The 15,249-nt window shown below is 40.2% G+C and overlaps 1 protein-coding gene across 1 annotated transcript in view; it reads left to right on the plus strand.

Moving 5' to 3' along the window:
- Positions 1-15,249, plus strand: part of gmds (GDP-mannose 4,6-dehydratase) — a 148,801-nt gene that overhangs the window by 12,718 nt on the left and 120,834 nt on the right. Inside the window, exon 4 of the mRNA XM_080032494.1 lies at positions 802-911. Within this exon, the coding sequence (XP_079888620.1) occupies positions 802-911 (110 nt within the window). The remainder of the gene's footprint in view (positions 1-801; positions 912-15,249) is intronic.

Below are 15,249 nucleotides of genomic sequence, written 5' to 3' on the forward strand. Positions count from 1 at the left end.
CTTAATATGGATTTCCTTTTTGTTAATTCCTTGCTCATTTTGTGTTAAGATGCATAAAGTTATGTAGTTAAAAGTATGTACTTACCCCGGTCTCCCCTAATCCTCTAATTTACCATCACCACCAACCTACAGACATTACACTGTATACAAGTATGTTACTAACCCTACACTAACCCTAACCCTTACACAGTCTATATTTATGTTCAAGGTTTACACAATGATTTAGACATTGGCATTTTAAACCTTTGGAGAATGGCATTTCCTCCAGGCTGCAGTAAAGCTCCATTTCATGCACATGCACAGATTAGAAATCCTTAGATTTCACATTGACACTTTCAGCATGCAAACTTGTAAAAAAAACAAAATCCTGTAAGGAGGGAGTAAGATATAGTCGTCTTATCACTTCGTGTTTGTTGTGACTGTTAGTGTTTTAAAGGTGGATTCAGCAATTTTGGAGAATGCTTGTTGTCCATATCAGTGAATATCCCCCCACGATCAGCTACCTGTCTGTACTGTGTGTGATCTGAAAATAAATATGGTGTTAATGCACAGCCTAGGCTCTGTAAACTGGTATGTAAACAAATGGTATGTTAACAAGGGTGGCCCACCGTAGCCAGAAAAAATCCCGTTTACAGAGCCTAGGCTGTGTTTTTTTTGTGTTCTCCAGAATTGCTGATTCCACCTTTTTTTAAGTGAGTCATGTTGTGTGTGTATGTAAATTAATCTGTGTGTCTGTGTGTGTGTGTGTGTGTCTGTGTGTGTCTGTGTGTGTGCGCGCACGTACGCATTTGTCTTTGACAGACATGAAGCTGCATTATGGCGACCTGACCGACAGCACGTGTCTGGTGAAGATCATCAACCAGGTGAAGCCTACGGAGATCTACAACCTGGGCGCTCAGAGTCACGTCAAGGTATGTGCAATCCCACAAACACATCTCCGGCTCTCACATGGATGTTTAATCTGCGCAAAACATCGTGCACTCCTCCAAATGAAAACCATCTTTTCTGATACGACGTTTCCGATAAACATTGTTAACTTACTTCCCATTCCCTGGAATCGCTGCACATGGCTTTGTTTTGGAGAGCCAGACAAAGGAAAAAGAGATGATAAAAGTCTTGATAACAGTGAAAATGCATTCCAACAAAATACTGTAATCATAGTGGATATGCCACACAGTTAAACCCCAGGAGTAATTAAGCTATTTGTCTGTTTTTTTTCTTGTGCCACAAAGCACTTGTCCTTGTCACAATAAAGGATTTCCAGTGAAATCTGACATGATGACTCACAATGTAAAATGAGATGCCAGAGGAAAAAAGCCCGGAGCTACTGATTTATGAGCTATTATGACAGTTCTCCTTATGCTGAATTCAAGGACACTTAAAAGTGGGAAATTTGAGATTGTGTTATTAAACAGCAGCTTTTTAAATAAGCATATTAACATGATCGTTGTCACGGAATTCATTTTGACCTACAGTTTTTTTCTGGGATTTGTTTCCCGATGGAAAAAAAACTTGGGAATTCATAGCTTTCCAGCAGCAGGCTCTTCACTGAGTTGGAATATTTCTTGTTTTCAGTTCATCAAAAGGCGTAAATCATGAAAACAATACCTACTTACAACAGTTATCAACTGTTAAAAATGTAGAAATAAAGTTTTTCTTTTATCTGACATGAACCTTGGACTTTTCCATTTAAGAAATGTTTAAACCTCTTTGTCTAGTGAATAATATGTATTTGTCAAGTTGAAACCCTGTGCTTCCAGTTTTACCCTCAATCCTAGAGTAAGTGTGTTTGATTGCCAGTGTCTGCATATGGTCAGTACCGACTACTGCTGTGAATGGTTAACAGAAGATATCAAAAAAAGGGACTTTCAGTTTCTGGGAAGTGAGTTGCTCATGTGCGGAGGATGCTGGAGCTGATGGGACAGGATGTCATGTTTTCTTGGATGGGTCAGTCTGTGCCACAATGTCCCCTTTTGTCTCTCGCAGCTCTGTGGTGATTCCCAGGAGATCCCTCTATGCTTTATTGGTGGAATATGGAGCCAAGAGCTTAGTCAGATCCTAGATAATAATAAGGCTATTTGTAATGTGAACATGAGACACTGCTTTCCAATTGCAGTAGTTCAGTTCAGCTAGGTTTGTTAGACCATCAAGAGCCAGGTCAGCCTGCACCTCTCTGGGGTGTAGTATAAGCTTTGCCGAAACGATACATTTATATACATTATTTATGGGTTAGTAAATCAAGAGATAATGTGTGAATTATATTTTCAATGATTTATTTATAATTTTTTCAGTTTTCTCATGAAAAATAAATCCTGGTTTCAGGCACTGTTTCACTTTTCTTTAACATTATAAAACTATGATGAAGAAATAAAAAATATCATTTTTCCGCAGAATGTTGAAATAGAAACTGACAACAATTTTTTTTTGCCTGATAAAACTTGGCCAACACTTTGGAAAACTATTTTTTATATACAAGTAAGTAAGTAATTAACATACTTGTTTGCCGTTTGTATCTATCTAGTCACGCTCCATTGTATCTTTTAATTTGATTGAGGGCTGAAAGATTTGTGAAAATTAATATCTAATCTGAATTTTTCAGACAGATATTGCGATATAATTTAAGTAATATAAGTTACGCTACAGTGTAATCTTCCTTGTGTCATGGGTTTAATAGACACCATGTCTTTAGCAAGGTATTGCTTTATGGCGTTGGTTACCTCACTGTGACAGTCAAACCACTCTGTATCCTAGACTAGGCCAGATCACTACTTTGACTGGATTTTATGGCCCTCCACTGGTCATATTGCTGCCTGTGCTACTGTTTACAGTGCTGATATATGTTGTTGGTGTTGACTCTTGATGTGGCCACTGTTTCACCACAGGCCTTACTCAATACCTTCTTTTGTTGACAGTCGTCTCAAAGCCCAAATACTCCATTACTGCCCAACATTTCTAAAGCACATTTTTCTCCACCACCAATGGAACCTGGCGGGCGCATACACAGTCGCCTTGGGCCACTTCTAAATGATGAGTATGACTGGTACACAAGGAGCACACCATGCATTTTGTCAAACCAAATGACACAACAGTTCAAACCCTGGGTCAGACCGCTGCATCATGGAGATCATTAATTACAGCCTTTTGAGAACTAAATCGCATTGTATTAAATTATGATTTTGATTCAAAACCAAGGTGCACTTTCAGCTAGTCACCAATCTTGTCCGTCACTTGGGTTGGTGCTGAACAGGTGATCAACAGTGGCTTCATCAGAGCTGAAAAAAGCTGGCTGCTGCTATAAATCCAAACAAACTTAAGTCGGTATTTATGGTAAAAAATGTTCTGGTTCCAGCTTCTCACATATGAGGTTTTACCGCTTATATCGAAGACGGACAGGAAAAAAAGAATAAAGGATGACCGAAAGAGGGGAATAAGTGTGGGAGAACGAGTGAGAAGGGAGGAGAATGATGAGTCCTCTCTCCACATCCTTTTGTGGTCAGAGGCCGTGACTGTGCTCCCACCTCCCACATGGTCCTCAGGCCACACACACACACACGCACACACACTCCGAAGTGACAAAAATCCCTATATACCTGTTCAAGGCTCTCCTGTGTTTATTTGTTTCCACGCCAATAAAACCCGGCTCTGGTTCACTCCTCACCACATGCTGCCCGCTCTGAACAGCTGAGCGCGCTGGATTACTGGCAGCGGTGGTGTGGAGCAATTTCCAGTCTGTCCCACCACAGAGGAAAAAGATCACTCACACCGGCTACTCAGCATCTCCCTCTCTTCCTTCCCATCAGCCGCCGACGGTTTAACAGGGAATCCCTTCTGAGGCCAGCTTGTTCTTCAGACTCACCCAGGGAGCTTGAGTCGTGTAGTATTGGTTTGAGAACGGTGTGTGTGTGTGTCTGTGTCTGTGTGTGTCTGTGTGTCTGTGTGGGTGCTGGTTTCCGTTGCAGAGAGTCATCAGTGAGAACAGAGTGAAGGTTATTTTCTGATGCTGCAGGGGCGGAGGTGGACAGGGAATAGTGGACGGACACTGGAGGGCCCAGAAAAGGCAGCCAGCTGTAGTATCAAAAGATCATTGCACACAAACCAAACAGAAGGGATATTATGTCTGTCCTATGTGGCTGTTAAAAACAGAAGAGTTGATCAGTTTGATCTTTTGAGCTCAGGAGTATTTCCCTAAAGCAATACTCCAATTATATCATCATAGCCCACAGGAAAGAAAGTCAAAAACAGTATTTTCCTCACAAGTTTCTGTCTCTGCACTAACTCGACTAATATAAGCTATGGGGGATGGATTGTAGCCAATCAACATAATCCCTATAAGCGATTGAGTGTCTACTTAAACAATGCTACAGATGAACTGTACAAACAGGGGACAGCTTCACTATTTGCAAAATAATTAAGGTGATATGAAGTCAATTTGACGATGTGAGTCAATGAGGTACAGTTGCACGCGTCTGTTTTTCGTGAAGTTTGTAATTTTGTAAAAATCTTATTTGGAATTTTATTCATTTTCATTTGGTTTAGATCTAAATAAACCAATAACAAACATTTATATGAGCATTATATTTATAAGTAAAAGCGAAAATACTTTCGACAGTATATGTCTCTCCAAATAAGCTTTTCCAATTCTCCATTTGGAATGTCAAATCTAAACTAACCATTTTGACTAGCAGTGCGCTGTATGCTAAAGGGTTAACGTCACCGACTAAGAAACTGCAAAGTTTGTTAGTCTGGCTTTGCTCTGTGGGATGTCCAGAACCTCACCAGTGTCTTGTTGCTTTTCCTGGGCACAAACATTCCAGGAATGCTAGTTTGAGTGACAGTTTTGAGGTCAGTTGGGACTCGTGATGGTGTAGTGGTGCAGGTAATGTGTGTAGTTTGTGGGCTTCATTGACCAAGAAACTAAAACTCATTTTGTGAGGGGGGGGACTCCAAATTGGAAAATGTCATGTGTTTTGCTTTATTTAGTATATTCTAAGCTTATGGCAGGAAGAGCTAAAAATAAGAAACCCCAAGATCACATGGATGAGGTCACTCTTCTTTACTATTCAACAGGTTAACTTGACTACATTTGAAAATAAAACACAGTATAGATTCATCATTTATGCACCTTATCTAACTATAATCAGAATTGAATATTTTGGAAACTGGACTATTGAAATATGCATGAGCAATGAAGTAGAGTAGGGAAGTGCCTTACAGTGCGGCTCACATTAATCTCTTCTGCATCTGAGGGTTCAACACGACCCCGTTGTGTTTTCCCAATGAAGCGCTTCACAGGAAAGCCGCGAACAAAACCCCTCGCCGTGGCTCTCTCAGTGCGAGATCTCCCACCTGCAGCTGTCACAGCAGACACACAGGGAGACGGGCTGAATTATTAACACACGTGACGAGAGAAGAGGAGGGGATGGGGTGGAGAGAATAGGTGGAAAAAAAGTTTGGGGGGGGGGTTGTATATACCGTAATAAGCAAAATTAAGTTTCCACTTTATTGTTTTTGATGCATTTTTTTTTGACAAAAGTTTCAGATACTAAGGATACAGACTTCCTACATGTACATCCTTCAGTATCCATGTCCCAATTTATCCTCAGAAGGACTTATGATGATCATCCTCCCATTATCATCTCACAGCTCTCTCGCTCTCTCTCTCTCTCTCTCTCTCTCTCGCTCTCTCTCTGCTACCCTTTGGTCTCTCCCCCATCCGGGTTTTGCAGATGGCTCCCACGCCAAAGACACACACAGGATTTAACACGCCTGTTTCCCCCACAAAGCTCTGCAATGTTTGCTTGCCGTGTTGATGCGTTTACAGGCTTAAAGCGGGCTATTGTGTAGCCTGCCAGCAGTTTACTCTCATACACAGGCGGCAATGCTTACTCCAGTTTGTGGTCATGTTATGCAATCCTTGTAACTCGTTTGTAATGTTATACAGTTGTTTTGACTCCCTGTGTGTAGTCCAGTAGCGTGTGATGAGTGGTAAGGGGTTGTTATAGAGTGTTAGACCCACAATTTCCTCCCTTATTAGCCCGCTAACTGTTGAGGATGCACTTTTAAACACTTTGCTTTCCAATGTAAACCATGTTTCCAAATTTTGGATAAATAGATTGATGGATGGATTTTTTATTTTTTTTTGCCCGTTAGATTTTCTCAAAAGTGTATTATCACACAATCCAGAATAAGACTGGAGCAGTTTTATAGGACGAAAAAATATAGTGTTGGAAAATGCTGATTTTTCATTCTCCTGCTTCTTGGGCTCAATAACCTCTTGGCTTATCGCACATGTTTGTTGACCATTATACAACATAAAGATTTTTCCTTTAGTTCATAAAAAGCTGGTGGAGAGAGCTTGATTTATCAGGACAGTGCCAAACAACTTTTTGCAAAAAGCCCCTCTTTTGAATGATGAGCGGTCACGTTTCTGTAACACCCCATTGGCCGCGTTTACTCACTCTCTGATTGGTGTTTACATTACTCCCGTCCAATCAGCCCGCAGTGGCACGCCTGCAGTGTCTGTATCTCGCTGGGATAAAGACTCGCCTGCAACCAAATTGGCGCATTCCCCCACAGAAGTATGTGTTTTCTGTCTCTTAGGAGTCATTAGCTGCATGAGTGCGGTTTGAGTGTATTTAAGGTGCCATGCTTTCCATTGTTTTTAAATTGTTTTTTCAGAGTCCTTGTGGTTGGTGGCCAAACGGAGGCGCAATATAATCTCTGTGCCCACATTTTCTCTTGCGTCCCGCCTATTGAATGAGCAGAAACGGGACAGTGCTGCGTTGGTGGCCTGGTACTCGGCGGGTATAATGGCTCCCCAGGCAGGCGGATCCCTGTTTTGAAAGGTTAGGCCTTCATTCGAGGCAGCCTGCCTGGCCTGGATCGAAAGTGAACTTTAGCTTTAAGAATAGGCTCGTCGGTGCCAAGAGAAACAAGTCTGCACTTTCCCCGTTCAGAGGCAGGGAATTTCTTGCTCTCTCTCTTTGTGGGTCACGTTTGTTGCTCCACTCATGAGTCAGTTCTTTTTCAGTTTTCCAGCAAAGGTTGTAACACATGGAAACATGCAGTTTGGGAAAGGAGAAGAGGTGTGTGTGTGTGTGTGTGTGTGTGTGTGTGTGTGTGTGTGTGTGTGGCGGGGGGGGGGTGTACTTTTTGAGGTTTCTAAAGTAAATGCACTAAGTCAATAAATATCACAAAGTTGAATACGATTGTATCTTAGTCTGTTTCTTTAAATGCAACTTTAAATATTCCAGATTTGACTGTCTTGTTTCATGAGGCGCATACAGAAGCCAAAATAAGCTGTGCAGATGTAGTTTCGTCAGCGATTCATAGATGGCAGCAGTGAGCCGCTGTGGATGACTCCCCTGATCATTTCAAGCAGGACTCAAGTCAGGTATTTAACAGCCGCAGGTCCCTGTCAGGTCTGGAGAATAAAAGGTACTCAGATCTAGGGGCTAGCTTTATTATACTTAATACTTTTTTAGTTTTTATAAAGAATGACAATACAAATCCAGGCATTTAAATCTGAGTGATTAAAATACCAGTCATTCAACATCAGTCAGCAATAATTTTGATCAATTCAAATGAATTAATATTTATTAAATGAGTAATTCAGCAAATCCGGCTTCTCAAACTGACAATTAATTGTAAATAAATTTAAAGGATGCAACTTAATCAAATCTTGATATTTTTTTTTTGTAATTTTTTTGTTGTTGTTGTAAGTATAACAGTAGATATTAAACCAAAGAGACAAAATATATCGCAATCAAAGCTCCTTTTTAAAAGTATAAACAACTAAAACTCAAGTTACCACAACTTTTATGGTATTTTTATCAATCGATATACCGTTCTTTAGGCACCCAAAAATCCAAAAGATTTGCTTTTCTCCTGTTTTCTGTGATTTTCCTTATATTTAAAATGATTAGTTGATTAATTGATGAGTCGATTGACAAAATGCCGACTGCAACAATGTGATAATCAATACATGTTTCATACTTAAATATCCCTGGTTCGACCTTCTTAAATGTGTGCATTTGCTCATTTTCTTTTTTCATATTTCCCAGTGAACTTAACATTTTGAGTTTAAGAGTGAGTTTGAAGTTGCTGCAATTTTGTTTCTTATTATTATTTCTTGTTCATAAAGCAATATGTGGAATAATTGATTTTGAAAATACCTGTTTCACCTTTTTTTGGTGCAGCAGTGAGTGCCTGCAGTGCTTTACTGTCATTGTGGTTTTAGCATTGTTTAAAAAGGATAGCTATTGTTTCAGGTGCCAGGTCTGGATAAGGCCCTCTGTAGGTCATTACAGGTCATTACAGCTCCTCTCTAAAAGGATGCGAGGCAGGTATGGTTAAGGGTATGGTTAGATATATTTAGTTACTACTACGCCACAGCTTTTTTAGTGATATTAATAAATCAGTCAAACAATTATTACCCTATGTGACACTTGATTGATTGACAGTTACCCGTAGCTTGTTTGTTGGCACTGTACCACAATAAACACACACAGCTGCTGGGATCATGCCTTTAATTAATTTGGTGTTGTTATTGAGAGGTGACTAGTCAGTAACCAGGGATTACACTAAACATTTAGCAAAGTCATCAATCTCCCTGTTGTCACGTTCTCCAGATAGACATTTGACAGTAATTAACTGCTCGGTTGAAGAGATTATTCATCAGATAATTCCAACTGCCTTTGTGTGAGAGGTCTGCGTGAAAATATATATTTTTTTTTTGTAATAATTAAGACCAAAACAAAATCCCAACAAAAACTGAGACACTATCTTTAGCCCAGTAAATACTGGATAGGGATGATTGCCAAAAGTGAGGTTTGAACCTATAATTTGGACGTTACAATTTGCGACACACTTTCCAAGCTTGAACATTTTAGCCTGGAAGCAGCCATTATGTTGACGAGATGAAAATGATATGGATATGTAATGACAGCATTTACACTTTCAAAATAATATTATGTTCTCTCATCTTTGGTCAGTAACTCAATGTAATGTATGTTATTGTGACTAATATAAGTGGGTTTTTAAAAAATTATTTAATTTAATTTTTTTTTTATGAATAGCCATCACTCATCATTCTATTATGCCTGCGTATATGGTTATTTTTCTATATTGAAATGTGCAAATCTGTCAAGGCTCATGTTTGACATGATATTTCAGTTAATTTCAGTTTAGTTCTGTGTTTTTACATATCCTCTTTGGTACTTTAAACAGTCTGCCACTGTAGTTTGTGGTTTGTTTTGTTGTATTGACATTCATGATTGTGGCTTTACTGACAGCCGCTTACTTCTGCTCAGCTGCACAGCAATGGGAAGACCTGTTTGAATTTACACAATGTACAAAGACACACAGCTCAGTTGACATAGAGATTAAGCAGGATTGAAGTTCTTCTTGACGTTTGTATGGTGCTGTTTACATAGATGTTATGTCATGTGTGTACAAAGGAATTTTTGTGAGCAGATTCACTCAATATATACGTACCCTACCCACAAGCATGACGCTTAGTGACTATGAATAAAACGATCTGGGCTTTCGTTTGTTTTTCACCGGTTTGGCTGTCAGACTGCACCTAGACTCTAATATTATTATTTCATGTATAAAATCAGTCATAACAGCTCTTTCTACTGACATCAGTGCAGCCTCTTAATTACACTCTATCCTCTCCTTAACACCCACACTGTCTGTGACACATAGTGAAAAGATGCAACTTCACTCAATCTTTCCATAAGTGACATAATCTCATTACTCCCAGTAAACATTGTTGCTAATCTGTGAACACAAGTCCTGACTGCTGCTGCTGCTGCCCACTCTCTGCTCAAACCCTCATATACAACACAAACACCAACACTTCCCCCGGCTAATGGCATGTTTGTGCAATTCAGTCGCTTGTTTGGATTCCGAGTTGGAATCCTTCCGAGCAGGGCCTGTGTCCCGGTTGGTTCACCACCACTCTGTCAGAAGCTATTGTTTTCTAACTGTTTCAAAAAGAAGAACGATCAAGTTAAAGTCCAATTTAGGGATGAAAAGGCAGGGCCCAGAAACGGGTGGTGTAATCGTTATTTCACAACCTGTAAATTCCCTTTTTAAGAGTGTAGCGATCTGTTATCTTTTCAAAAGGCATGGTTCCAGTCATTATTTTAGTCTGTGTGTGTGTGTGTGTGTGTGTCCATGTTTTCTCCTCTCAAGCTTTTGTCTGTTGTGAAATTCGAAGGTTGTAATCTATTTACGAAATCCTGATGTAATGACCTATGATCTCGCTTGTTAGCGTCGCATCGCGGAATGATGATCGTAAGCAGCAAAAGCAATAATGGGAGAGGCCGAGTTTGAATGGAGGGCGAGATTTGGATGCGTTACAACATTTACATAACGTTTTCATCACGGGTATAATAGTTTTAGTCTTTCGTTGACGATGATTATAAAGCTTTTATTGTACGGTGCGGAATTTGTCTTTATCTGTAGCTGCTTTGTGTGAGCAGACTGCTGCCTTTTCCCATGTCTTTTAATTGGAGCTTTAAATCATACCTGTATGAAGGGTTGGGCATCTCACCTTGTCTACTGTCAGCCGAACAAACAGGCCTTTATTCTCCAAGAGAGAGTGGGATGATCAGGCCCAATCAACTGCCAGAACAGCTGTTCTAAATAACTGAATAACTATTCATCAACAGCAGTGTTAAAGTTGTGCCTTCAAGATCTAATACCTTTTTGAATTGATTTGAAAAAAATAAATAAAAAATCTTCGACTGAGTAGCTGTCAAAGATATTTCCTCTGGACTCCGGCTGTGTCTTTGGATGCCTTATTTTTCGGGCTCTGAACACATTGGAAAATATTTGCCAATCATATTTTTCCATTAATTAGACAGTTGTTCACACCAGATTACCACAGCTCAAGGAAATGCAAAGACTAAAAATTACAAAAAAAGTTACTACTCATTATCAGTCCATGTTTTGGTTTTCCCATTTCAAGTCATTCTTATTGTAACTTTGACATTCATACCCTTTCAAGAACATAATATCTACAATTCAACACTGTTTTAACTATTGATTGGTACTATTGAATTATATTGGTATTGTTTATTTATATAGCAACTGTCATAAACAACTTTTAAAAGTACTTAATGAGATGGAAAACATAACAGACCATAAAAGGCTTAGGTTATTATAATAAAATATGTATACCTGTGAATTAAATGAGACATCATACCCCTCGCCATCTATCGCCATTGTAGACAATAAGATAAATAATCAAACTATCAGCGCCTCTTCCATCATTTCTCTCTGCCGTCCTGCCTCGGCCGTTTTGCCTCTCAATTTCCCATGTTGGCTACAGTGGAAAAGTGATATATCCCTTGTTTAAATGTACTTTTTAAGTGTTTAACTGATCCCTTAAAGCTCCTAAAGTGGCTATAAGAGTGTCACTCCTCGCCCTCGGGCTGTAGGATTGCAGTTGAGATCATGATTACTCCTTTTATTATCATCATTAGCGAAGGTATTGAGAAGACTGACGACAAACGGCCATGACAGTGTGAGAAGCCGGTAGCACGGTGCGATAAATCTCCATGGCTCCTTCTCTTATATTTTCTTTAACGTTAATTTCGCGCTGGAAAATGTTTTCAGTTTTTGACTCTGTTCCATCAATCACTGGTGCTGGCGTCGGGTGCGGACAGGTTAGGCAAACGGACGGACGGGGTGAGGCTGACGGGACTTGTAAAGGCAGACGAGCACTGAACTGTCAAGAGGCCGCCATCTTCCAACTGTTGACTTAAAGCATGTAACCCCCTCGGCCTCCCTGAGCTCATCCTGCAGACAGATCCTCCGTATTTGTTTTTGTTTGAGTCCAACCTGGTTGGTTTCGTCATCATTATCACATTAATCAGCCAACGGTGGCGTAATGGTTCAACATCGACATTCAGATGAAACTGAACTGAGGTCATCTGTACAGCTTTTGCATAACGATTATTTCTCACTGATACTAGATATTTGAGGCCAAAACAATATCGTTAAGCAACTGATAAAAGTATTTCTATATCGGCCATTTTTAAAAAAAATGGTGCCTTTTAATAACGCCAATCACAACATTCCCTGGAGTCTAAGGTATTTTTTTCTTATACTGTTTTTTCTCTCACAAAAAGACCAAAACCCAAAGGCTTCCTCACATGTCAGAAGCTGGAACCAATGACCCTTGTCCTCCATAAATTAATATAATAAAAGTGGTTTTATTTTCAATTCCTTTTCTTTTTGTTAGCTGGCTAAATTGATTTATCAAGCGATCATATAAGTTCTAGTTATCTTGGGATGAGCAGAAAACCATTTTTAAAATCAAAAACAACTCTGGAGTCTGTTTTCTTTAGGATGAAACCATGGCGGCCCTCACCCCCTCTCAGGCATGTAAATCACTTTTTGAAAAGTGCCCTCTTAGCGGATGGCGCAGCGCAGACATGCTTAAGCTGCAGTAAGTGACCCTGAGATATGAACGATATGTGTGTGTGTGTTTATGTTCAGCCGTTTGGGGCGCCTGGAGCATATGTTTGTATCCCTACGTAGCCAAATCCATGTGTGGTGGGGATGAGGAGGAGGAGGGAGGGAGGGAGGGAGGGAGGGAGGGAGGGACATGAGGGGTGGGGTGGGGCTGGGTGGGTGAGTGGGCGATGATAAGTGTCATCTCATATAGAACAGAACACGATTAGTCAGGAGATAATCTCTCTCCTCTGTCTGCGTGTGCAGTGTGGGCAAACTCCAAAGAAAACACTCTTCTGTTTTCTTTGCTTTCCTCTGCTTCACACACACACACACACACACACACACACACACACACACACACACACACACACACACACACACACACACACACACACACACACACACACACATACACACACACACACACACACACACACACACATTACAGAGAGTTTAGTGAAAAATAACAGGGGGAAGAGTGGGTGTCACAAATGCGTTTCTCCACAGTTTAGGGTTTTTCCTCTTTCTCTCTCTGCTGTAGGTGAAGCCGTCACGATCGGGGTGTCAGGGGGGGTGTAGTCGTAAGCTTAGCGGGCAAAGCTTGAGGGTCCCCTGACGTTCCTAACCATTCCCCCAAGCATTCCTTCCCCAAATTATGGACATAATGACTGTGGGCGGAAAAAAGCCATAGATACACAAACACTGGCCTGGGCAGTATTCACACTTTCCCCTGACCGGCCAGTCATTTTGACAGGGACCACTATTACACACACACAGACACACACCTGGGAATTTTGATCTTCCCATGCAAAAAAAAAACTTTTTTCCTACTGACTGGTATGGTAAATTTATATCTGCTTGGTAATCTAAGCTGGGAGTGTTTATACATGTGTGGCCAGCGTAGGCCACCACCACAGCTAAACGTTTACAATAATAGTCTTCAAGTGATGCCTGTTGTAATAAAAGTCAAGCGTCCCGCCCAGTGCAGCGAAAGCAATATGTCCTGCTGATCTTATTATAGTGGAATTAAACTGTCGTGCCTCGGGCCGCGAGGGCTGTTAAACGTGGAACTTTCGAACAAAAACACAGCCATGCTCGCCCAGAACCTCCACCGCCATCGTACACAGGTGTGACACTGTCTGTGTGTCTGTGGGCTTTAGACACTGCGGTGGGAATATACTGATGTTGTACAGACATACTTTGGTTAGTACCACAAAAGAATTTAGGTTTAATAATACTCAGACCTTTTTTACAATGTGTGATACAATGATATTTTAGATTATTTTCAGCATTCTTTTTTTTTTTTTTTTTCGTTTTCAGCTTTTTTCTAGTTTGCATCAAACACATTATTTTACCATCAACCGATCTATTCACATTTTAATCTATTCATCTATTTAGCAACAATAAATATACTACTAAAAAACTAACCTCAACCTACTTGGTATAGAACATTTCAAATATTTGTACATTTGAGTCTGAGCCTCTGTGGTAGAATAGTTTTGGAGTGTGTTGCAGTATCTTTTGTTGCTCTGGATTGTGTCTTAACTTGCATCGTTTGGCCAGACGTTTCTCTCTCTCTCTCTCTCTCTCTTGTGTGTGTGTGTGTGTGTGTGTGTGTGTGTGTGTGTGTGTGTGTGTGTGTGTGTGTGTGTGTGTGTGTGTGTGTGTGTGTGTGTGTGTGTGTGTGTGTGTGTGTGTGTGTGTGTGTGTGTGTGTGTGTGTGTGTGTGTGTGTGTGTGTGTGTGTGTGTGTGTGTGTGTGTGTGTGTGTGTGTACCCTGAGACACGAAGGCATTACCAGAGTGTCAGTCAGCACCTCACCGCCCTGGGGAGGCACAAACACACACACCAACATTGCTACATCGAATAAGCCATGGGTAACTGTATTTTTGCAGCAGGCCTGTTTTAGGGTAAGAGTTGGTTCTTTTCTCTCTTATTGGCTTTGACTTGTGGGTTAAGTAAGAAAATGTGTCCCATCACAACCACATGTGTAGTTTTAAAGCTACCGTTCCCAGTTTCTGCAGATTCATGGATCCCACTCTGTGTTGGGGTGCTCTGTGTTGAAGCTTTGTTATTCTCAAATGGATTTGCGTGACAGCGTGTCTGTCATTTTGCTGTGCTTTAAGAAAATTAGTTAACAGTTTCTTGGAAGTATTTTCTTTATAATGTGTAGTCAAACAAAAGATGTATATTATATATTGATAATTAAATAAAAAGATACATACACTGAGTTTCAACTTATAATGCTTAGTAACTTTTAAATAAGTCACTTAATGTTTCAGTCGCAAATGATCAATGTTTTGGGAACAAAAGCTTTTACCTGCTGGCTCTAGCTAGTCTTCATTTTTATTAATAAACAAAACAAAGCTTATGTACAAAAATGTTCGTCTAGCCTTTATTTTATGCTAGCTGGCAAATGAAAAACAATAACATTGGAAACGTGAGCTATATATTGAGCACAGGACTTAAATGGATGATACTATTTGCAACAATAATATATTTCAACCACCTTTGTCAGTCCTCTTTAGTGAGAGTATGCACACAGTTCTGGTTAGGTTAGTTTTTTTTTTATAAACGTTAGAGCTGACCTCCAAAAAGCCCCCAATTAAGTGCAATGGAAGAAATAAAAACTGACAAAACAATGGGAGCAGGAAAACGAGCACAAAACCTTAAATTGCCCAGAACTCTGAGAGAAGAGGATACAGCCATTTCTCTTTCTGAGGCTCACGCAAAGATACAATCTCCACTGCATGGCATTTTCTACATGCATCAACAGTGA

Source organism: Ammodytes marinus (genome assembly GCF_949987685.1).
Source record: "Ammodytes marinus genome assembly, chromosome: 8".
NCBI lineage: Eukaryota > Metazoa > Chordata > Actinopteri > Uranoscopiformes > Ammodytidae > Ammodytes > Ammodytes marinus.